At 41.1% G+C, this 25543-nt stretch overlaps 1 protein-coding gene across 2 annotated transcripts in view; it reads right to left on the bottom strand.

Moving 5' to 3' along the window:
- dync2h1 (dynein cytoplasmic 2 heavy chain 1) overlaps window positions 1–25543 on the bottom strand; it is a 546351-nt gene that overhangs the window by 54954 nt on the left and 465854 nt on the right. For both annotated transcript variants that reach the window (XM_080197215.1, XM_080197216.1), the window contains 2 exons: window positions 21519–21728; window positions 1881–1970 (listed from right to left, as the gene is read on the bottom strand). In XM_080197215.1, the coding sequence (XP_080053341.1) occupies window positions 1881–1970; window positions 21519–21728 (300 nt within the window). The remainder of the gene's footprint in view (window positions 1–1880; window positions 1971–21518; window positions 21729–25543) is intronic.

Below are 25543 nucleotides of genomic sequence, written 5' to 3'. Positions count from 1 at the left end.
GGTAAAATGTCTGGCTTTCCTTCCCTTTTCTCAAAGAATTATAGCAATATGGATTCTAAGTTTGTTTGCTGACTTGAAGCAAAGATCTGAACATTCCTCAGAATAGGTTGAAAGTGGTGCACCCTCCTTGAAGTAACTGCAAAAAAGCAGTTCCAATACAATCTTCAATATAGTACTTCTAATGCAAGGTATTTTACAGACCAAATGGATATGGAGTCAAAAGAGAAGGAACAAAAGTTGGGTCAAGAGGTGATTTTTAAGAAGACTTTTACAAGAAAAAAGGGAGCTGGTGCAGAGGTTTAGGGAGGAACTTCCAGAGAATGGGTCTAAACAGCTAAAGGTGCAGCCACCACTGGGACAAGTGTAGAGACACACACAAGAGGCCAGCATTGGAGGAATGGTGCAAGGTTGGGGATCTGCAGGACTGTAAAAAGTCTGACAACACCAGGTTTTAGTCCAACCGATGTATTTGATAGTAAACACACAAGCTTTCGAGGGGGCTCCCTCTTCGTCAAGTGAATGGAGAGTTCTGGCCTCGGACAGAGCATATAAAGCACAGACAGTTTAGAGATTACTGATTAGAATGCGAATCTTTACACCATCGCCAACAGGAACACTTCAGTGGTCACGGGCATTCAGCCTCTGACCTGCGGGTAAGCATTCTCCAAGGCGGCCTTCACGACGCCCGACAGCGCAGAGTCGCTGAGCAGAGACTGATAGCCAAGTTCCACACACATGAGGACGGTCTCAACAGGGATCTTGGGTTCATGTCGCACTATCTGTAACCCCCGTGACTTGCCTGGGTTTGCAAAACCTCACTCACTGTGCTGTCTGGAGACAATACACATCTCTTTAACCTGAGATCAGTGCTCCTTCCACACACATTGTCGGCCACTTTAGGACTTGAACAGCAGGTTAGGTGTAAAGATTCGCATTCTAATCAGTAATCTCTAAACTGTCTGTGCTTTATATGCTCTGTCCGAGGCCAGAACTCTCCATTCACCTGACGAAGAGGGAGTCCCCTCGAAAGCTTGTGAGTTTACTATCAAATAAATCGGTTGGACTAAAACCTGGTGTTGTCAGACTTTTTACTGTGTTTACCCCAGTCCAACGCCGGCACGTCCACATCATGACATTTTGCAGGACTGGCAGAGGTTAGAAATAATTAATATTTGACAACTTCCATAGGTTCGATCTTGCCTGATGTTCATGCCACGCTCCCACTGCAGCGAAATTGGAGAATTTGGCAGTGAACCAAATCTCCGTTCACTGTGCTGGGATGGGAAAATCCTGCCAGTGTGAATAGTGGTAAGATTCCAGCTCATAAATAAATGTGGCAAGAAATAAAATGTAAATTTAAAAACCCCTGACACTGACAAAATAAAACTGTTCAATTTTAGCCTCATGCATAATGGCATTGTCTGCACCTCTTGTGTTTATTAATATCTAGTAGTGTAAAACTGATACACAATATAGTAATTTTCTTTAAACCATATGTTTCTTCAAATGTATTAAAAAAACATTATTTTGAGAAACTATCAAACCTCATCTTTTGAAGATTTGACCATTTATCATGTAACAATGTAAACCACAATATAATGAGGTGAAGAAAATTTATGCTAACTCTTCAATAAACCTATGAACTAATTTACAAGTAATGATTTATTAATGATTAGTACAAAGGATACAAAGCAAAATTGAAGAAAAGAAAAACATAGTGTGCTTAATCCATAGAGATAGCACATTCTGTTCACATGATGTGCTCGAATCCACTAAAAAAAAGCACTTGCCACAGCTATCAATATTTAAAATAAAACCCACATCTGCTTCCAATAAAGCCTTCGTGCTATTTTCTGGCTCTTAGTAATATCCAAATTTACCTGAATTGCAAGTGCACGAGCTACCAGTCCTCTAAGGTATTGCATTGGGTCTTCAGGTCCTTCCCATTTGTTCTGCCAGCTCAAAGGACACTACAGGTGGAATGAAAAATGACAACTTTTTATCTGAAGCTGAAATATTTATTCCAATATGTCTCAACTTTCACAATTGCAGTTTTCAAAAACAAATTAATTGTCAACAAAATAAATATGCTAATCTGCAGCAATTAGTTACTTGTATTTTTGGTGTAACATTTGCAAGAGAAAATTGGTCACCCCTTTAGATCACAATAATTTTCTTTTCCTCTGCTGATAATGAAAAATAAATTGTAATGGTGTAAAGCAGGCTGTTGATTCACTAATACCCATTACACATCTATACCAAATATCAATTTCATCCCAAATATCTATGGCAATAATGAGCAGTTTTTCACTGTCTGTACTCTTCTCATTGGTAAGTAGGTTGATTTGATGGGTGGGGCCTGGCACATGCAGAGGCAAATGGGGTGCATGGTGGACTGAAGCATGGAATGCCTGTGCTTGCCAACAGTTGGTGACAGGGACTGGTCAGACACAAAAAGAACAGTAGAAGTAAGGGGAATCCAATAGCAAAGTTGCCCTGGATGTAGAGTGGTGATGACATGGGGAGGATGGAATGGTATGATGTAAATAGTATGGAGGAATGGGAAAGAAGAAATGGCATCAGAGGGGTGTTATGAAAGTAATAGAGTGGGAGGACTAGAAGAATTGGGTGGCATTAAAGCAGTGGCAAGAATGGAAGGATGGAATGGCATGAGATGATGCTGACATGAGAGGAAGGAGTCGTATGAGATGGGATTGAATGAGATGGAAGGTTGAACGAGATGATAGAATTGGCTTAGTAGTACACATTTGATGACAAATATGTCTGAGCTTGTAACCAAGTAAGTTGCAACATTTCTCTGGTCTTGGCCAACTATGAGCATTAAACCTGTCTCTTAACCCCTTCAATACATTTCATTTTATTTCTTTCAGTGTTTAGTAACATCTCTAGTTGATTTTTGTTGGCCACTGGGATTTGTTCACCTTCCAACTATCAAGTTAATATGAATTATTCATCAACTCAATGCTTGAAATCAATGTTTTGAGGACGTGAGAAAAAATTTGAAACTATCTATCCTTGTTGTACTTCCATGGCACTGTCAGCATTTGACACACTGCTGCAATATGTTTTTTAAAACACTGATACAACATTTAAGATATTCTACAGTTTAAGATATTCTATGGTCACAAGGCCTGCAGCAATTCTGGATTACCGATTCCTTACATAAGTTCTTAGACCAGTAAGAACAAAGTGGGTATTACAATTTATTTCTAGGCTTACAGTAGCCTGAAAAAAATCTTTCCTCATAATTTAATTTCCTGATAACTGGAATGACTTTCACATATACTTAATGAACTTATATCATGTGAAAATATTCACTTTCCTGCTCAGCACATGTCATGTTAAAAATATTTAAAGATAATTAATATTTCGGAAGAGTTCACCACACTAGTTTGAATTTAGCAAAGGAGGTCACATTATTTTGTCATTTATATTCAAATTAAAAACCTGTCAAAACACATCCCAAGCAAAAGATATTTTGGGTAATTCATTAGCCGAATGGCAACAACTTTAGATGTAAATTGTTCTCGACATCAAAGTCTAGCCATTAATTACTGGTAATGAAACCCAATTATACAGGTTCAGTTACGAATGACAATTCCTGTAGACGTTTACTGACATTTAAGTAAACTAATTAATCACTGGCTGCATCGAGCAAAAAGAATGCAAGTCAAACACACGGCTTTTATAATAGAATCTAGATATAACTGACGTTATGCTCCAGTGGTTTTTTATATATGCATTTTCAATTAAAACAGTGAAATTTGTTCCATCCATCACTAAAAATGAAAGCTATTCAACTGCCAGCCTAAGTTAAATGCAAGATTGTAACTGCTTCTAATATTTATAATTGCGTGGATGTTAAAGCCATCTATGTATCATAGAAATAAATACTGGAAATTATTCTTCCTCATTCAAGATAACATAATAAATAGTCCCTTACTTGTGCATACAAAGTTTGGTAGTATGAAATATAATATATTCCACTTAGGCTGATGAGGATAAGATATCATTATTCGCAGACAAAACTTATCCACTCAATTCATATATTTTTAAACTAGGGTCCCCAGAACCCAGAGGATTTGCAGAGCTGTTGAATTAAATACAAATTAAACTGTTTTTTACATTGACGTCAGGGCCTAGATATCATTGAAAAGGTTGGTTCTGAGCTAGGAGGTGGGTGGGATGGGGTGGGGATTTAGGTGTGGAATTCTGTGTGTGAAACCCAAAGTAAAATTAATGGGTCAACTTCTTGCATTCCAACTTGTTTTTCTGGGTTTTAGGTCTTCATGCTGGGCAGTGAGCATGATGAAGGATGAGATTGGAAGTTTACTAGTGGATTTGATTTATTATTGTCACGTGTATTAGCATATAGTAAAAAGTATTGTTTCTTACATGCTTTACAGACAAAGCATATCGTTCAAAGAGAAGGAAATGAGAGAGTGCAGAATGTAATGTTACAGTCATAGCTAGGGCGTAGAGAAAGAACAACTTAATGCGAGGTAGGTCCATTCAAAAGTCTGATGGCAGCACGGAAGAAGCTGTTTTTGAGTCAGTTGGTACGTGACCTCAGACTTTTGTATCTTTTTCCCGATGGAAGAAGGTGGAAGAGAGAATGTCCGGGATGCATGGGGTTCTTAATTATGCTGGCTGCTTTGTCGAGGCAGTAGGAAGTGAAGTCAATGGATGGGAGGCTGGTTTGTGTGATGGACTGGCCTACATTCATGACATTTTATAGTTTCTTGTGGTCTTGGGCAGAGCAGGTGACACACCAAGCTGTGATACAACTGGAGAAAATGCTTTCTGTGGTGCATCTGTAAAAGGTGGTGAGAGTCATAGCAGACATGCCAAATTTCCTCAGTCTTCTGAGAAAGTAGAGGCGCTGGTGGGCTTTCTTAACTATAGCGTCAGCGTGGGGGACCAGGACAGGTTGTTGGTGATCTGGACATCTAAAAACCTAAGCTTTCAACCCTTTCCACTTTGTCCCCATTAATGTAGACAGGGGCATGTTTTCCTCTACACTTACTGAAATCGATGACAATTTCATTTGGTTTGTTTGCATTTCAGGAGAGATTATTGACATTGCACCAGTTCACCAGATTCTCTATCTCATTCTTGTACTCTATCTCATCATTGTTTGAGATTGAACCCACTATGATGGTGTCGCCAGCAGCAAACTTGAAAATTGATTTGGAGGAGAATTTGGCCACACAGTCATAGGTGTATAAGGGGTATGGTAGGGGGCTGAGAACACAGTCTTGTGGGACACTGGTGTTGAGGATGATTGTGGAGGAGGTGTTGTTGCCTATCCTCACTAATTGTGGTCTGTGAGTTAGGAAGTTCAGGATCCAGTCACAGAGGGAGGCACCGAGGCCCAGACCATGGAGTTTGGAGCTAAGTTTCATAGGAATAATGGTGATCATAATCATAATGATGGATGTCAGAGCCACTGGACAAAAGTCATTAAGGCACGCTGCCTGGGTTTTCTTCAATTCCGTGATGGTTGTCGTCTTCTCGAATCAGATAGTGGAAGGGCCAATACAAAAATGAAACTTGAAACAAGCAGAAGTTGTTTATGATGAATCTACTAAAAGCAAGGACAGCACCCACGTTCAATGTTACTTCCCTTGAAGGTGCACCGAGGATCAAGAGCCACATTCTTTTTATCATCAATGAGAAGAAAAAAATCTCTCATCGAGGTATGGTGGGATATGGCTAGAGGATGAGCAGCCGAATCGCAAACACTTGTCAAGTTGGCTTGAAAGAAAACAGAATTATGAAAGCTATCCTTTGCTGTGAGAAGTGGCAATCCAAATTCAGATCACTGTACAAATGATGGCAAAACTCTCTAGCAACCTGTTTTGTTCAGTAAAGTTACCAAGGGAGAGACTCCTGTGACACATAGATAAAGATACTTGCATGTTGATGGGTACATCCAAAACACCATGAAGATGATTGTACTTGCATCTCATAAGATCTTTCTCTTTACCTCAATTAAGCAACACATTTGAAACCTCTAAAAGGAACATTCACCCTATCTTCATCCCTTTAAAGTGCAATGCCAAAGCAGTAAGCAAGAACAATGAAGAGAAATATAAGTAGCGAAATGAATCTTAAAAAAATCTGCAAAAACAGACGACTTACCCAGTGAAATCACCAAAGTTATAGAGCAAACTGCAGCAAAAACAACCAGAAACCTCAAGAAATAAATATCTCTTTGAAAGATTTGTTTCATTACATGAACCATCAGGCTTCCACTTGCACCCAGCTTCTAATTGAGGCTAGTGTTCTGGATAGAGCCTCACCTGAACTGGTAAAGCTCAGAATCCAAAACAACTTATTTGAATTTTCACAGTTAAGTGAGACAGGGTAAGCTGTTGATGCATCCTCAGTTAAATAATACCTCTTATATACTGATTTTATGAACTTCAATCACAGTATGCGACTAGCGTTTAAGTTTATTTATGTTTATTTATTAGTGTTGCAAGTAGGCTTACATTAACATGTAATTAAGATACTTTGAAAATCCCCTAGTCGCCACATTCCGGTGCCTGTTCAGGTACACCGAGGAAGAATTTAGCATGGCCAATGCATCTAATCAGCATGTCATTCAGACTATGGGAGGAAATTGAAGCACCCGGAGTAAACCCATGCAGACATGGGGAGAACATGTAGATTCCACACAGACAGTGACCCAAGCCAGCAATCGAACCTGGGTTCCTGGTGGTGTGAGGCAGCAGTGCTAACCACTGTGCCACCAGGGATCCAGTCAGGGATTGATAAAATTCACCCAAGTAATATAGGTCGACATGTGTTAAGCAGTCAGAACTAAAAGTTGTGACTTTCTGAGCAGGAGCAAAATAAGACATTGCTCATTCAACTGGTTTACAGTTTATGACAATAAATGGGACATGGTTGATGGGAAGATCCCACTAGCTGGAGAAACACTTCTGGGCAGCTATTAATTTCAAACATATTATAATTAGTATTGATTAATAGATATACTTTAATAAATAGAGCGATGCTAGTACCACCAGGGGTTCCAATTAAAGAAAAATCATCAGCTGTGATTATTTCGCTTCTAAATAAACAAATTATTTCTGACTGTGACTCCAGGTTATTTTCTCAGTTGGATCTCAAGGGCATTAACGTTTTAAAACTCATAAGGATAAATTTAATAAAACGTAACATTTTACATTTAACAGTGTTACATAATAGCTTGCAGCCTACTAATACTATTCATTAAAATTCTACCCACAGGAAATGTTTTGCATATTTAACCAAAATTTGACTCATAGTTCCTCTTACTACTAGCTTGTACTTAATTAAATCTGTCAATATTTTGAAATTGGCATAAATGCAGTGAATATGAAAGCCTTGACAATGTAACAGAAATAAAATGTGTAAAAGAATATCATAGCTAACGAGGGACCTTATATCCCTACAAATATTTAACAAACTAATTAACTGACGTTTACCATGCTCCAGAAACAAATCCTTAGAATTCATCTGCTGACTGGAGTAGATATGGAAAGTTTTGGTTATTGGTCTAGTGGACAGCACTGTTAATGTAGGCTTAAATTAACTATTTTAACTCATTAGCTCTTGGAGTATTCTTTTTCTTGAAAATGTAACATAACCTCTGGCAGCAAGTGGCGGTAGTGGAGGACAGCAGTGAGTAGGCAAACTGGTTCATCCCTGTAGATCCCTCCCTGCAAGGAGCAGTGTCTTTGACTATTAAGTAAAGGGTTAACATAGTGGCAGATTAACCATTAGGCTGAGTAGGCTTAAGCCTAGGGGCCCGGAAGGGAGAGGGGCCTGAGAGCAAAAAAAAATTGGTTTAACCCTTTTAAGGGTGAATAAATTTTCATAACTATAACCTGTGGGTGAATTAATGTAACAAATATCTCTAAATAGAGGAGCTTCGCCCTCGGACTTGTACGACATGCAAATACATCCCTGTTACTGGGGTGTATCGAGCTCTGGCAAGTGATCAACTGCACGAGGTGTATCCAAATACATCCATTTGCTTTAGAATTTATCTGTCTTTACTGATCACTAACTGTTCAGGTGAGTGTTCATTTTCAACACTGAAGAGGATCAAAATCTATTTACGCTCAACAATGAGTGATGAGAAACTTAATCATTTGGCACTCATGCATATTGAGTCAACAATGCTTCAATCTGTTGATTTACATGCTGTTATCGAAAATTTTGTAAACTAAAAACATGGAAGTTTTTTAAAGTACAAATGTAAAGAAAATGAAAAATAAATGAATAAAAGGGCTGTAACTAATTCATATAACTTTATGATATTATACATAGTACAATGATATAAGTTATCTAGTGTCACTTAACGTCACTTTATTCTAATCAACAAAGGGTGGGGCAGGGGGCAAAGGGCAAGATCAGGGGACTTTACTAAAGCTCAGCCGAGGGGTCCAGTTGGTAGTTAATCCGCCACTGGGTTAACATCAGGAGCACCTGATGCTGATATAACTATAATGTAACATTACACGATTAATAGATTGAGAACTGGTGAGAAGCAAGAAGTAGAATCTCATGTACAGCACTGAGATATCCAATATCTATAAGTAAACAGGAATGATTTTTATGACCATCAGCCTACAGTAGTATTCTTAGGGTTACAGAGAAACCCTCATGAAACCCATCAAAGACCCAAACTCAAGACAGAGCAGCGACAACTGGGGGCAGTGTCAGCTGCTATGAGGTGAAGAAGAAAGCAGCAAGTCTAAGGCTATTAAGTAATAGGAACCAAGGCCATGAATGGGGTGGCTACAACCAGGAAGAGTAATAGGAGTCTGGTTGGAGTGACAGACAATATCCTGAGTCTGAGATGCCTCCTGGACAGAAACAGAGCAAAGCTGCGGCCAGGGGCTGAAGAAATAGATCAAGATTCATAGAACATAGAATATTACAGCACAGTACAGGCCCTTCAGCCCTCAATGTTGTCCCGAGCTATGTCCAATCCCAAGATCAAGCTATCCTCTCCCTATCATTCTGGTGTGCTCCATGTGCTTATCCAATAACTGTTTGAAAGTTCCTAAAGTGTCCAACTCCACTATCACAGCAGGCAGTCTATTCCACACCCCAACCACTCTGAGTAAAGAATCTACCTCGGACATCCCTGCTATATCTCCCACCATGAACCTTATAGTTATGCCCCCTAGTAACAGCTGCATCCACCCAAGGAAATAGTCTCTGCACGTCCACTCTATCAATCCCTCTCATCATCTTATAAACCTCTATTAGGTCACCTCTCATCCTCCTCCGCTCCAAAGAGAAAAGCCCCAGCTCCCTCAACCTTTCCTCATAACAGCTACCCTTCAAACCAGGCAGCATGCTGGTAAATCTCCTCTGCATTCTCTCCAATGTTTCCACATCCTTCTTCTTATAGTGAGGTGACCAGAACTGAATACAATATTCCAAATGTGGTCTCACCAACGTCTGGTACAGTTGCAACATAACTCCACGGCTCTTAAACTCAAACCCCCTGTTAATAAATGCTTACATACATAAGCCTTCTTCACGGTTCTATCCACTTGAGTGGCAACCTTCAGAGATCTGTGGATATGAACCCCAAGATCTCTCCGTTCCTCCACATTCCTTAGAACCTTGCCGTTGACCCTGTAATCTGCATTCAAGTTTGTCCTACCAAAATTAATCACTTCACATTTATCAGGGTTAAACTCCATCTGCCACTTTTTGGCCCAGCTCTGCATCCTATCAATGTCTCTTTGCAGCCTGCAAGAGCCCTCCACCTCATCCACTACTCCACCAATCTTGGTTCGTCAGCAAATTTACTAATGCACCCTTCAGCCCCCTCTTCCAAGTCACTGATAAAAATCACAATAGCAGTGGACCCAGCACTGACCCCTGTGGTACACCGCTGGTAACTGGCCTCCAGTCTGAAAATGTTCCTTCCACCACCACCCTCTGTCTTCTATGATACAGCCAGTTACTTAGCCAATCGGCCAAATTTCCTTTATCCCATACATCCTAATCTTCTTCATGAGCCTACCATGGGGAACCTTATCAAACGCTTTACTAAAATCCATGTATACGACATCAACTGCTCTACCTTCGTCCACACACTTAGTTACCTCCTCAAAGAATTCATTCAAATTTGTGAGGCAGGACTTACCCCTCACAAAACCGTGCTGACTATCCTGGATTAAACTGCATCTTTCCAAATGGTTATAAATCCTATCTCTCAGGACCCTTTCCATTAACTTACCGACCACTGAAGTAAGACTAACTGGCCTATAATTACCAGGGTCATTCCTATTTCCTTTCTTGATTCGTAATTTGTCTATCTATCCCAATTTGTAAGTATGCACCTGCTTAAGTACAGCTTGTAATAGAAATGTTCTGTTAGGCTCCTGTCAATGGTCTATTGGTATTGTGACTGCCTGAATTGTGTAAAATGTTAATAAGTTCACATTGTCATTCAACTAATAATGTGCTGAACTAATGTCTTGTGAGTTAATGGATTCCTGGAATCTTAACAGTCCCTTGACCTGAGCTGAAATATAGATGAACAGCATTAAAAAAGGGAAATAGCAAACTGCAGTAATTCGGCCAAGTTTTAGTTTCCTGTCACCAACACCCTTTATTGTACACCAAAGGAAAAGGCCACTCCACTGGCTTTACAGTCAGGTAGTCTTCCTCTCAGGGTCTACAATGCTAGTCCAGGTAAAGTTACAGGTTTAAAAACCCCCACTGGCTGCTTCCCATTGGGTGAGCGTCCGTTCATTCAACAAGGCAGTTCATATTTATCAAGGACAGATACATTTTTGAACAGTAAAGGATTTAAGGATTATGGTGAGCAGGCGGGTAAGTGGAGCTGAATCCATGAAAAGATCAGCCATGATCTTATTGAGTGGTGGAGCAGGCTTGAGAGGCCAAATGGCCTACTCGTGCTCCTAGTTCTTATGTTCTAAGCCCATGGGTAGATCTATTGCTAATCCTTTGTGATTCACAAATCAAAAATACAAATGCGCACACACATACACACCTGAGCTAACTAACCTGTACAATATTTGCAGCTTGAAGTACAAAAAAAGGGAAGGATACAGTTGAAGGCCTAGTCAACCACATAGCAGGGAATCCTCATTTGAGAAAAAAGACTGAAATATTAGAAGTAATGTATTGGAAGTGGCGGAGCCAAAGGACCTGGTAGAGAGCTTGCAGGAAGCAGAGTGGGAGCAGGTGTAGTCAAGTTAAGTGAAGGAGTTGTTGGGTTTATAGCAGGAATCTGTAGATAGCCTATCACCAAAAATTGAGATAGAAAAGTCGAAAGTGGGGAGATTTGGAGCTAACTGCACGAAGTGGAGGGAAGGATGGAAATTTGAAATAAAATTGATCAAATTTTATGATTCAGAGGTAACAGGGAAGGGGACCAATATAGTCACCAATGAAAAGAGATGAAGATGGGACCTGAGCAGATCCCATGATTTCTTTGATTTCTGAAACAAAGAATGTCGCACATATATCCTACAGCAGATAGGCATAACCAGTACATTTACCAGTTGTCATATTTATTTGAAGTGAGTGAGAAGAGTCACTTGTTCAATGTAAAAACACATTCAGGCAGATGGTGGAGAGTTTTGATGGATGGGGACTGGAAAGAAGCAAACCTGGTGAGAAGAGAATATGCCTCAAAGCCTAAATAACTCTATGCTTTAATTGAAAATATTTCATTCAAGGCCTGGTGCTGTGATGCTAAAATGTTACAGGTATGAACAAGAAGGTTAATTTATCAGAATTCAGTTTGAAAGATAGTTTTCACTGAAACTCATTTTACAATCGTAAGAATAATCACAGGTATGTATAACAGTGGCTTTTAGCTTCCCTATTCATTTGTGTTTAAGCACGTTGGGATATAAAAATTCCATATTATTTGAGATTATGTTACATTCAGACTATTAAGATAAGCACTCAGCCCTACTGATATCCCAGATTTACACGCTGTATCCTCTGAGCCTCACCAATTTAATATACTTCTCTTGCAGTTACAACCACTGGCCCTGTTTTGCATGTGTAATTGTTTCTGGCCAATTTGACAACAAGGTAAAAGGATTTCTGAGGCGTCACACCGTGGGATATTTCAACAAAATTTAAAAGACTTGTTGAAGTCCAACATGGAAGAGAGATAGGAAAGTGCAAATGCCTCTGGTGCTGTCACAGCACATCATGTGACTAATTACAAAGAGAGGCATTGCTTTACGATACATAACTGACCCCAAGAAAGTTTTGGTATATTTTTAGTGAAGTAATATCCCTTTTCTTTACGCTCCATATTATTGTTTCCATGATTTTCTTATAAAACATTCTTTATTTCACTGTTGCTAATTTAATTATCATTCCCAAACATTTCAGTTCATCATTCATTCTCATGATGAAGAAGACATGAAATTTTTAAAACAATTTTTAGTGGAACAGTAGTTAAATTGGAGAAGTTACGGTGTGTCACAGAATCAGGGGCTCAGATATTCCAGTGGTACACTGCATTGGATTTCTGTCAATGCATCTTGAGTTGCATCTGCTAATAGATGGCAAAGGGATCTTTCCAAAATTTCAGGGGTTACTCAAAGGTCACAAGTGCAAATCCTGTGAAAATTGGAGTAATATGTTGAGGGTACTTGGAAATTAAAATGCAGCCTTTTAAACAAAAATTGATGAAGAATGAAGCAGCAAGGTGGTCTCCTTGGAAAGAAGCTTTAAATAAATGTACTAATGCTCTGTGGAGCGAGAGGGTATCAGCATGGCAATTAACTGAGTACCACAGATCAGTTTCAGCAGACGTTCAACAGTCTAACTACAATGACACACTGACACTCTTACCTTTCTTTGCTGGACACGCTGAACACTGTCTCCTCACTCCATAAGATTAAGAGCTGCAAAGCCAGACTTCCGCACTGTACTCTGAGACCATCTCCTGGGCTTGGAGGGTGGCAGAGCTATGCAGGTGCAGCAGATTAGAATTATGTGGGACCAATGAGTCACAGCATACTGCAGTGCCAATTCCCATCTCTCAAAGCAACAGTAGTTCTGCTCTAAGATAACATTGGTCCTCTTGACTCTCACAGGCAGGTGGTAGTGTAGTGGTAATGTCACTGAACTAGCAATCTAGAGGCCCAATGTTCTGGAAACAGAGTTCAATTCGCACCATGGCAGCTGATGGAATTTAAATTAAATTAGTAGCGTCTCGAATGAAAAAAATTTGGTAAAGTGACAATGAAACCATTGTCAATTGTTGTTAAAACCTAATTGGTATACTAACTTCCTTTGGGGAAGGAAATCTGCCATCCTTACCTGGTCTGGCCTACATGTGATTCCAGGCCCAAGCAATTTTTAATGACCTATCAAGACACTCTGTTCTATCAAACGGCTACGATGTCTAAAACGAATGAAACCAGACAGACTCGACATCAACCTAGACATTTGAATTGACAACACACCCAATCCTCCTTACTAACATCTGGGGGTTTATGCCAAAACTGGGAAAGCTGTCACACAACGTGCCAAGCCTGTCATATGCATGGAACTATATCTTACAGACGCCATGATCCTTGGTTGCATCCAGTCCCACCAATAGGACAGATCCACCAATAGGACAGATCCAACAGATGTGATGGCATGGTGTACAGTTGGGAGAGATTTTCCCAAACATGGGTAAAGAAACCTTTTGTTAATTAGAATAGCGTAAGGGTATCTGGCACAGAAAGGATTAATATAGGACTTGGAAACAGTACTGTCCACAGTGAGATGTAAAGAGATGCATGACCTGGGACTGGAGTCAGTTGTGGATTGGACTTGAGTCAGGTGTGGATTGGACAGAGATCTGCACAGAAGTAGATGTGAATTAAGTTCATTCCTTGAGCGATACCCATACATACGTAGAGAGTTACGTGTTAACAATAAACTCTTAATGTTCAAACATACAAGCCTCAGAAACTACTTGTAAGACTTCCTGAAGAAACATACAACATGGTAGCAGCTAATGTGAAAAACACAGAACCTGGAGCAGAAATTCAGAAGCTGGAAAATTAAAGGAGCAACATTCTGACCTGACAGAAAGTAACTGAAGTGAAAACACAGAGTGAGAACGTGTGAAAGAAGTTTCATTGCAAAATTAGAAACAGAAAGGTAGAAGAAAGAAACTCCACTGTGCAGCTGACGACTCCACAAGATCTTGTGGAGGTCCACTGTGAATGTCCACAGAGTGCGGAGTCAAAGGCCACGATTCTCCCACTTTTCTAGCAGGTCCAGCCGGGAGATGCGTGTCTGCGGCCTTGAATGGGGATTTGCACATGCGCATCTCCCAGTTGCCAGCCAGACCACGCTGGAAGCCAGCGGGAAGGCAGGTAATTCGTTCAAATCTTTTTAAAATCTATTTCAAATATGTAGATTTGCTAATTATCGGAACCTTTCAGGTCCCAATCGAATCTCCCACCCCACCAAGAGTACTTAATTCTGGCAAGGTTCAGACTAGTTCCCCACGTTTGAGGAGCCAGCGGGAGATCCCGCTGGAATGAAGGAGGGCAATCAGGGCCCCCAGGAGGTCAGGTGGCAGGGGTTGGTGCCCCCAGGGTATGGGCACCCTGGCAGTACTAGACACTGCCCCCTGGCACTGCCCAAGGGGCAACATGCCCATGCCCGGGGGGCACCTTGGCACTGCCCATCAGGCATTGGGCAATGTAAGGGGATGAGGCCTAGGTGTGATTGGTGGGTGTGGGGGTCCCACTGCCACTCTGTATTGGGGTCGGTCTGGGATGGAGGGAGGGCTGCAATTAGGACAGGAAAGGGGGGGGGGGGCTTGCCTCCAGGGGGGTCTGACCCCTGTGGGGGTCAGCTGGGATAGGGGGAGGATCGCCACTACTGAGGGGTGGACCTGGGCATCCGGGCGCTCCAGGACGGGGGACAAGGGGGGAGACAGGAGGGCAGTGCAAGACTGGTCCAGGAATTTTTGTGGGGCCTGTGATTGGGCCATGGGGGGGGGGGGGGGGGGGGTCAAGGGGCACTATGGCAGGGGTCCCGGGCTGGCCAGCAAACAGGAGTTTGACGGTTTGGGGCCACTGTGCCTGTGCAAAGTTCCAAAACTGTCAAACTCTGACATGAATAGGCCCCATTTTCCCCCCCACCCCCCGGGGTTTTTAATGAGATTCACGACTGGGACCTCTTCAGTGTACAGACTGTGGAGATTCAGGTGAGAAGCTGAACTGTCAAAACTGCGTGATCTAGAACAGTTTTCCCGCCAGTTCAGTACTTTTGGGAGAATCACCCCCAAAGGATTAAGCAAAGATGAGCAATAAAATTCAGTTCTAAGCTAGAACATTTAAAAAAGCTTCAGTGCTGCAAATGAAAATGTCAGCTCAGCCTGTTTCCAAAATCACTATGACCGGTCTGGGTTCAGAATTGGCACCATATCATGTTGTAACAAAACAAATCTGAAGGTTCAAAAGCTGACAAAGCTTGAAAACCACTATGAAACCCTCCGAAAATCCTCCAATCTCAAAAGGAAGCCCAGAATAGTTGATCCAGTAAATTGTTGTATAAAACTAAAGACAAAGATTCTGGGACCACTGTTGCAGCAGGAGCCAACCAAGATATGACAAGTGTAGGGAGACTCTCAGAAAAACTGCTACTGTGGTGACATCTTTAAATCCTGCACAGCATTGAAAACTATATGTCCCTGAGCTTTAAAGCAATAATGGACAACAAACCAACATTACCAGACCAATGATACATGATTCCTTCTGGAATTGATAAAAGATAGCAGCTGAATAAGTGAATACACTAATTTATTCAGTAGGTTCGGCAGCCAATATTATTGTGAGGCAAGGAAGAGCCAACTCCTCCACTAAACTTGATAAAGTGTTAAAATTTTAATCTAAGAACATTTAGAGGACAAAATTCAACAAATGTGTCCAACAATCTAGAGAAATTGTTGACTCTTTTATAAATTAATTATACAGTTTTACTGAAGGCTATGACTACAGTAATCTTAATTCAGAACTCACAAGGCACATGCCCTTAGACATATTAAAGGCTAAAGAAGTTCTGATGGTATAGAGGTTGTCCAAGTAGTCAGATGGTCTGAAATCAGCCAACAACACAGATCAATTTCACATGGCAAAAGGAAGCCATGGTACAGAGCAACCACAAATGTCTAGCTAGTAAAGTGACAAAAGGAATGAGGAAGCTGTACCCAAACTGACCACAATAGGGTAGGCAACCATGTCTACTGTGGCTGTAGAGCCAAATGTCCTCACAGGCGAGAGCAATGTCCAGTAATCTCAGTGCAATATTTCAACTGCAACCACCTGGATTGGAAAACTATGCAAGGTTAAGACACTTAGATGGGTGGAGGATGCCAAGACGATCCATGTGATTGAAGTACCATACCTAGAAGAGACTCAACCATGCTTGTTGGGTGAGTCAAGGCATGAGGTTACAGCTTGAGATCTACTGAACAGACAAACAACATACAATAGTTATCACCTGCTGCCCTTTCTCAGTTGATGAACCAGTGCTCCAACATATTGAACATCATTTGGAAGATGCACTGAAGGCAGCAAGGGCACAGAAATGTCTAGGTGGGAGACTTCGAAGTCCATTACCAAGAGTGACTTAGAAGCACAAGTACTGACCAAGCTGGCCAAATCCAGAATGACATAGCTACTAACCTGGCAGGTGGTGAGGGAACCAATAACAGGGAAAAACCTACTTTCCCTCATCCTCACCAATCTACCTGTTGCAGATGCATGTGACCATGATAATATTGTAGGAGTGACCACTGCAGCATACTTGTGGAGACAAAGTCCCATCTTTATGTTGAAAATAGCCTTCATGGTGTTGTTTGGCACAATGTGCTAAATGGGATAGATTTGAACAGATCCAGCAACTCAAAACTGGGCATCTATGAAGTGCTGTGGGATAGCAGTAGAACTATAAATAATGACAAACTGTAACGTCATGGTAACCACATATTTCCCACGCTACTATTATCATCAGCCAGGGAATCAAATCTGATTCAATGAAGGGTGCAGGAGGGCATGCCAGAAGTAGGACCAGTCATAGCTAAAAATGAGGTGTCAACCTGGTGAAGCAACAACATAGAAATGCATGTATGTCAAACAACAGAAGCAGCATGCAAGAAACAGAGTTAAGTGATCTCACAGCCCACAGGTCAGATATGACCTCAGTAGTCCTGCTACGTCAGGTATGGTGGTGAACAATTAAAAATAATGTTTCAGAATAGGCTCAAAATTATATCATTCTCAATAAAGGTTTCAAGATTCAAAGCTTATTTATTAGTGTCACAAGTAGGCTTACATTAACACTGCAATGAAGTTACAGTGAAAATCCCCCAGTTGCTACACCTATTTGGATACACGGCACCTGCTTGGGTACACTGAGGGAGAATTTAGCATGGCCAATGCACCTAACCAGCACATCTTTTGGACTGTGGTGAGAAACCAGGGCACCCAGAGGAAACCCATGCAGACATGGGGGGATCATGCAAACTCCGCACAGTGACCCAAGCCAGGAATCAAACCTGGTTTCTGGCTGTGAGGTAGCAGTGCTAACGATTGTGCAGCAGTGCTAACCACTGTGCCACCTTGCCACCTAATGGGAGACCCCAGCACATCAGTGCAAAAGACAAGGCTGAAAAATTTGCAACAATCTTCAGCCAGGAGCGGTGAGCGCATGATCTATCCTGTCCTCCTCATGAGGACCCCAGCATCACAGATACCAGTCTTCAGCCAATTTGATTCAATCAACATGGTATCAATAAATGGTTAAAGGCACTGAATGTTGCAATGGCTGAATGTTGATAATAGTCTGGCAATAGTTCTGAAATTTATGTTGCAGAATAGCCGTGCCCCTAACAAAGCACAGTACAGCTACAACACTGGCATCGACCTGGCAACGTGGAAAATTGCCTAAGTATATCCTGACACACAAATCCAAATTACAGCCCCCTCAGTCTACTCTTGACCATGAACAAATTAATGGAAAGTGTCATCAACAGTACTATCAAGTGGCACTTACTCAGCAAAAACCTGCTCACTGACATTCAGTGAATTGCAGTGAATAAGAATTGGGGGAAACTCTCCACTGATCGGAATGATACATGACACAAAGGAAGATAGTTAGGGGTAAGTTTTTCACTCAGAGGGTGGTGAGTGAATGGAATCGGCTGCCGTCAGTGGTGGTGGAGGCGAACTCGCTGGGGTCTTTTAAAAGACTTCTGGATGAGTATATGGGGTTTAATGAGATTGAGGGTTATAGATAGGTCTGTAGGTTGGTAGGTGTTGATGTGATTGGCACAACTCGTGGGCCAAAGGGCCTGTTTGTGCTGTAGTGTTCTATGTTCTATGTTCTATAGTTGCGGTGGTTAGAGGTCAAACATCTCAGTTATGCCTTGGACCCAACCATCCCCAGCTACTTCATCACCCACCTTCCTTCCATCATAATGTGAGAAATGGGGATGTTCACCAACTGGACCAGCCATATAAATACTGTGCATAAGAACAGGCCTCCTGACTCCCTAAAGCCTGTCCACAATCTAGAAGGCAGAAGTCAGGAGTGTAATGGTATACTCTTCATTTACCTGGCTGAGAATAGCTCTAATAAGACTCAAGAAGTTTGACTCCATCCAGGAAAAAGCAGCCTGCTTGTTTGGCAGTCCATCCATCATCTTAGACGTTCACTCCCTCCACTGCCAATGCACTGTGGTGGTAGTGTGTACATTTACAAGATTCACTGCAGCAACTCAACAAGGCTCCTTTGACAGCTCCTTCCAAACTCGTGATATCTACCACCTAGAAGGGCAGAGGCAGCAGATGCATGGGAACACCATCACCTGCAAGTTTCCCTCCAATTCTGACTTGGAATTACATCACTGTTCCTTCACAATAGTTGGGTCAAAATCCTGGAACCCTCTTCCTAACAACAAGATAGGTGTACCTAAACAGTGTAAATTATAGTGGTTCAAGAAGATGGTTCACCACTACCAACCCAAGGGCAAGTTGGGATAGGCAATAAAAGCTGCTCTAGCCAACTGCGCTCACATCCTGTGAAAGCATTAAAAAAACTGGTAGCAGCACATATAGCACAACTATAGGTGGGGTCATTATCCTCAGGAGATAGGGCATGCTTTCTTATCCAGAAGCTATCCATGGTATGATTTTCTTCCTTCCTGAGCTTAAGGAGAGTGTAATACATCATTAGCATGACTCTGCATGTCACACTATTTGTACATTCAGGGTGTCAAAGCTGTTCCACTGACCAAGTCAATCGGGTTAGCAACAAACCTAACAAACAAATCGGTTGGCATCTATTGTGCCTTGGATGCTGGAATGCCAAAAGGCTACAAAACTGTATGGTCTCAACTTGCTCAGGTGCTGTTGTGATGCCAGTCAGACACCTCCTGCATCCTTATAAAGTATGTCAATTACCTGTTGAATATATGTCCAAATTGCACTGAGTGATAATACAGAAATACAGAAGTTGACAACCTAAAGGGACCTGGTGCACTAAGGTTTGGGGCAGTTAAAGGGGGCAGTTCTCCTATCCTGCTGTGTTTTTTTTTAGGCCAATTTGCAACATCCATGCTGGCGTCCGGGCCTCAGCGCCTCTCCCAACGCCAGATTTTCAGCGCCATCAGATCTCTAATGTATACAGCCTCCCATTATCATCTATTTTGAACAACATTAGCGGGCCCTCAACTGAAATCTCCAGGCCCGCAAGCATCTATGCGGTTTACTATAGCTCCCCCCTTGCGGGGAGCTGGCACCCCAATCCCACTGGAGTGAAGGCGGGGCAATTGAGACCCCCCACAGGGTCAGGTGCAAAGGGTGCCCCCTTGGCATTGACACCTTTGTAGTGCCAGCCTGTCCCTTTGGCCCGGACATGTCAGGGAGCAGTGATCGGGCCGCAGAAAGTTGAGAGGGTCGGTGTTGCGGAGGCAGCATGGCTAGTCAGTGATTGAACTAGCCAGAAAACGGGGGGCCAGCAGACAGGGGCCTGGGCACATGTGCAGTGGCTCGCTCAGCACTATGCTGCTGGTCAGTCCAGCGGAAATAGGCCCTGCCCCCTGAATTTTAACATAGCACTCTACAGTGCAGAGTGTGGGAGATTCTTTTTTAAACTCCCACTGAAAAAACCAGCATGATTTACTCCAGTTTTCACACAAATTCAACATTTAGAATTTTTTTCGGAGAATCACTCTGAACATTTTTATACACTCAACAAGAGCAGTACTGGCAGGTGATTATGGTTACTTGTTTTCATGCAATAAGCAACACAGCTCCCCTTGTGCCCTTACAGTGGAGTTTACTTAGAGAACTAGTATACATGTTCTCTAAGATCTTCACACCTTGACTGCATTGTGTGTGCAGTGGGGTTCAGGAGGGGAAGCGATACTAATATTTGGTGGATGCAGCTTAAATATTTCCTCAGATCCCTCTGCTACATCCTCTCCAATTCCTCTTCTGCAATAATAATATGCAAAGTTATGCTAATAAGGAAAGACTTGCCTGCCCCTGAGAAACCCTCACTGTAGATTAAAAGGGAAGGTTAACATATCCCAGTATTCTCACACTCCCACAGGGAATTAGAAGCAAGTCTATAATATCAAAACATACTGGGATTTTATTGAATGGAAGAATAAGGTCAAGGGGGTCAGATAACCCACTCCTGCTTCTATTTCTTGCATCATTTTGTCAGTTGATTTCCAAAACAAAATCACTCCAAAAATTTGTTTCTGCTGCAATTATCATTATTCAAACTTTTAGCTTTCTTCTGGCTCAAAAACTCTCACTTCTGCCTGTCTCATTTAATCTTAGGAGCAGCTGGAGCCTGTATCTCTCATTTTAATGTAATCCTAATGCATTATCAACATAAATCCAGAAAATTAGAAGGCTGTAGTAGCATTGGCCCTCATTACAATATTATGGTAATTAGATGCATTAGAATTCTGTAGACAAATCACAGGAAGGGTCAAGTCACGCTAGGAGATTTGAGGGGATTGACTTTGGGCAAAAATAATTTGATTTCTACCTCAATTATCTGCCCACAAAAGCTACTTACTCAATTTATCACAGCAGATTCACTGAAAATAGTGTAAACATTTTAAAACATTTCAGTTAACTAGATAAAACACTTCATTTCAATGCTTATGAAATCATCTGTACTTATTAATAGCTAAATGTTTTGCATGAGCCAGGAAGTGTTTTATTTTTATTTGATTGTTTTTTGAACATCAACTGTTTCTATAAGATTAACTGTAGCTACTTGGATCAGGATTATTTTGTTTATTTCACATCTATTAAATCATTCAAAAAAAGGCATAACCAAATATAACAGAAGTCTGGGAGTAAACAGCCAACGTATGATTGTCTAAAATTCAATGAACACAAAATTCAGAATTAAATAACGATAGTTTTCTGAAGATTAATCTGTACCTCTTGATTCATTAACGCAGTGGCCAGCTTCTGTACAGAAGATGTCAGTAAAGATGCTCCTCGAATCACTTTGCTCATTGCTGCCAGAGACTGATGGATAATTTGCACCAGGCGGATGGCATTGTATTGTTCCAAAATTATGAATGACTGGATTGGGGAGCCTTGCTTCTCATTTGGAGGGGATATCTTTTGATGAATCAGTTGAGAGCCCTGGAGAGAAAATAAGGGAGCTATTAATAAAGGAAAAAAAAATCAAACATTTTAAAAGTGCTTATGGAAAAACATTAGTCCTATTTTGTAAAAGATGTTCAGTTTTTTTTCACAGTCAATTCAATGCCTAGATATTGAACACAGAGGGAGTAATTTTAAGATATTGAAGTAAGTGGAGAACAAAATATTGGTCAGAGTTTAAACCCAGTAAACAAACAGCACAATCAGGTGGGCAAATGTTAAATCTCTACTGTCCCAAAGTGCAATATAATCCCTACTTTGAATCAGGTCCCACAAACAACAGTGTCACATTTCAATTTCTCACACCATTTGTCCCTACAACACTTCAACTAAAAGATGGCATCCCTGACAATGCAACATTTGAATGCAAGTTTGTTTATGTTCTCGAATCTTGGGTGGGCTTTACTATTGATGACATCTCTAGGCACAGTACTGATCTGAGATGATGACACAGGAGGGTCCATGGGTCCAGAAGAACAACTCTTTCCATCAAAGACCAGCTTGACATGGAAATGAAGGACAGGATCTGTTTTAGCAGAGTGTTGGAGAGCACATCAGGAGCAGCACAGCACTATGACATAAAGCTTGTTGCACTCATCTCGAAGTTTCCGGTGAACTGAAGGCCACCTTTTGTTGGCCACTCTATCAGTTGAGTTTGATGTCAACATGATTTCCTCCTGGCATGGTGGAAGATTTGGAGGCCTGGTGGGAAGCTGGCAGGGCGGCTGTTTTAATAAGCATTCATGAGATGCAAATGATTACAAATGGCATTCATGCCATCTACCAGCAGGATAAACAACCTGCCATTAACCTGCCATTGGGGGCATTGCGATGTTACTTTACGCTGGTGGGTTTTCAACGATTTTGACTCCGACTAGATTCACTGCATCCATCCACCATTAAACATGCCATGGGCGGGATGGGAGGATTCCACCAAAAGGGTTGATTGGTCTTCTTCTCTGCTGCAATCGTTCTAAGCTCTACGATTTAGCATTCTCTAAAGGTTTAACATAACTTCCTTTCTTTTGTACTCTGTGCCTCTGTGTTCCTGGTTACACTTTAAAATGGTACCATTAATTTATATCGCTTCTCCTTATTATTGCTACTAAAACATATCACAGTATCACTCCTCGGTGTTAAATTTCATCTGTCAAATGCCTGCCTATTTCATTCGTCCATCTATGCTTTCATAAAGTCTGCTACTATTCTGCTGATCATTTTTACATTGCCGTGTTTTATGTCATCTGCAAATTTTGAAATGATTTCAAATGCCAATAAACTTTACTCTGGATTATTGTCTAGGAATATAATTTAAACTTTGGAATTCTCTCCTTATATCACTCTATCCTTCTCTGTTTCTCCTATAAAAAGCTCCTGAAAACCTAAATCTCTGACCAAGTTTTAGACCAGGAAACTTAATATTTCCTTTCGGTGATTCAGTGTAAATGTTTGTTCCAAAATTCCTGCAAAGTTCCTTAATGTTTTGTTCTGTAATACAACACTGTAGAAAGGCACTGTTGTTTCTCTCAAAAATTTCCCACCATGGTTGTCAGGCTGCACGGTAGAACAGTGGTTAGCACTGTGGCACAGTAGCACAGTGGTTAGCACTATTGCTTCACAGTTCCAGGGTCCTAGGTTCAATTCCTGGCTCAGGTCACTGTCTGTGTGGAGTTTGCACATTCTCCTTGTGTCTGTGTGGGTTTCCTCCCACAGTCCAAAGTTGTGTGGGTTAGGTTGATTGGCCATGCTAAGAAATTGACCCTTAGTGTCCAAGAATGTGTAGATTAGTGGGTATAATATGGGGGTAGGGCCTGAGTGGGATTGTGTTTGGTGCAGACTCAATGGGCCGAAGGACCTCTTTCTGCACTGTAGGGTTCTATGGCTGACGAACCTGCAATTACAAACTTTATTGCATTTTTTTTTTAAACAAGGGTATAACATTTGCAATCCTGCAGTCCTCTGGGACTATCCCTATGTTTCAAGAGGATTGGATGATTGTGGCCTGAGACCCTTCAATATGCCCCTAATGTCACTGAATAATCATAACTTTCTAAAAAAGCTTTTTGCAAAAGCTACCAATTTGGCATTTCAGAAGATTGTGCGAGTGCTAGGATCAGCAGTTGAAAAGAAGAGTTGGTAGTTCATTAATCCAGTGCAATTTGATTAGGATTGGTTCAAAGTAAATGCATATTAACCACAATGCATAATAATGCTAACTGATCATATCATGACTCATAATAGATAGGTCCTAAATGTCCAGCAGGCGACAATGCTCCATGGAAACAGGATCTGCTGCCCATTACAGGCCCTTACAATAAATTGACTCACTAAGAAAAGGTAAATCTATTTTGCTATCATTTCACACAATGGTCACTAAAATATGGTACAAATCTTTCAGCTACCTGAGTTAAGAGTCTGAGTTAAGACCCTCTACAGTCTTACATAACCACCAATTATTGCAGTTTGTCATTTGTTTCTCAGAGAACTTTCACAAAGAATTGTAGTATTTACATTCTTATTTAATATTTTGTTGGAACATTACCAGAAAATGAAAGACAGGTGACAAGAAACTATTAACCACAATTCTTGCTGTTCAAATACTAGAAGCAAAATTTAATTTCTCTACAGTTGGAATTTTACTGCTGCCTGTGCAAGGAACAGTATCTGTTATAAAGGTCAAAATTAACATTAGTGGTGAAACTGCAACAGAGGTAACCTCATTATTCCTATGAAAAATCACATCTGGAAATTGTTTTATATTTAAAGTCTGATATGAAGTGAATACTTATTCACCAGCATTCAATACCAAAATGCAATTAATTATGTAGAAATCTTGCAAATTTTAAGAACAGGTTTTAAGTTTAATGGGGAATTTCTGAAAACTAGTTTTGATGACATGCAAACATGTGAGAAATAAAGAAAATTAGGCCAGATAATCTTTGAAGTGCATCAGCCTTGATTTACAAACGACAGTGTGGCCCTGACTATAACTACCAGACTTCATTTGTATATGATTGGTAGACTGCCCATCTGATTCTATTAATGATGTGGAGATGCCGGCATTGCACTGGAGTGGGCACCTGGAGTGAATCACTTGATGAAGGGGCTACCTGAATTTTATTCTTTTTTAAATTTCCAAATCTGCAACAGCTTGCGTTCCACAACAACTTTTGGTTGGTTCTGTGCAAAGGTCAGATGACTGCCAAATAGTCATATTTGAGAACCCAGGTTCAAATGTGAGGGTGTTTGTTCAAAAGTTGAGGGCCTGCGGGTAAGTATTGTTTCCACTTACTGACAATAATGAAGCAAGTTAACTGAGGAGATGATGTGGATGACAAAGTGACAAAATAACATTCCCAGAACTTGAATTCAGTGTTGGAACGAGTCACATACTTATACTTATTGATGGCTGCCTTCACAACATGCTCTAACAGCATTCTGCCTTCACCCTGGCAGCAAATGTTAAGTATTGCGTTATTCAGATGCATACTTTCTCAATTCAAAGTTCAGCCCCTTCCTTTCCATTTCACTTTCACATCTTGCTCATAAATCAATGCTTTTAATTCTCAGGATGCAAACTGTATGAAGAAGCCCCTTACATATGTTCATCCATTTTCTTGCAGCATTCTCTCCCTCTCTGTGCATAGAACAAAAATAAGTGAGTATAAAATTGAGAAGCAGACAACAGGTGAAGATTTAGATCCAGGCTCTCACCAAGATGAAGCTGGCAAGAGTGGATGTTGTCAGCAGTGAATGGCATCAGCGAAGGCAAGACTGGGGTTACAACTGGCAAT

The sequence above is a fragment of the Carcharhinus amblyrhynchos genome, chromosome 10 (assembly GCF_965287045.1).
Source record: "Carcharhinus amblyrhynchos chromosome 10, sCarAmb.v2.hapA, whole genome shotgun sequence".
In the NCBI taxonomy this organism is placed as follows: domain Eukaryota; kingdom Metazoa; phylum Chordata; class Chondrichthyes; order Carcharhiniformes; family Carcharhinidae; genus Carcharhinus; species Carcharhinus amblyrhynchos.
This window is presented reverse-complemented; position numbering and strand designations above follow the sequence as displayed.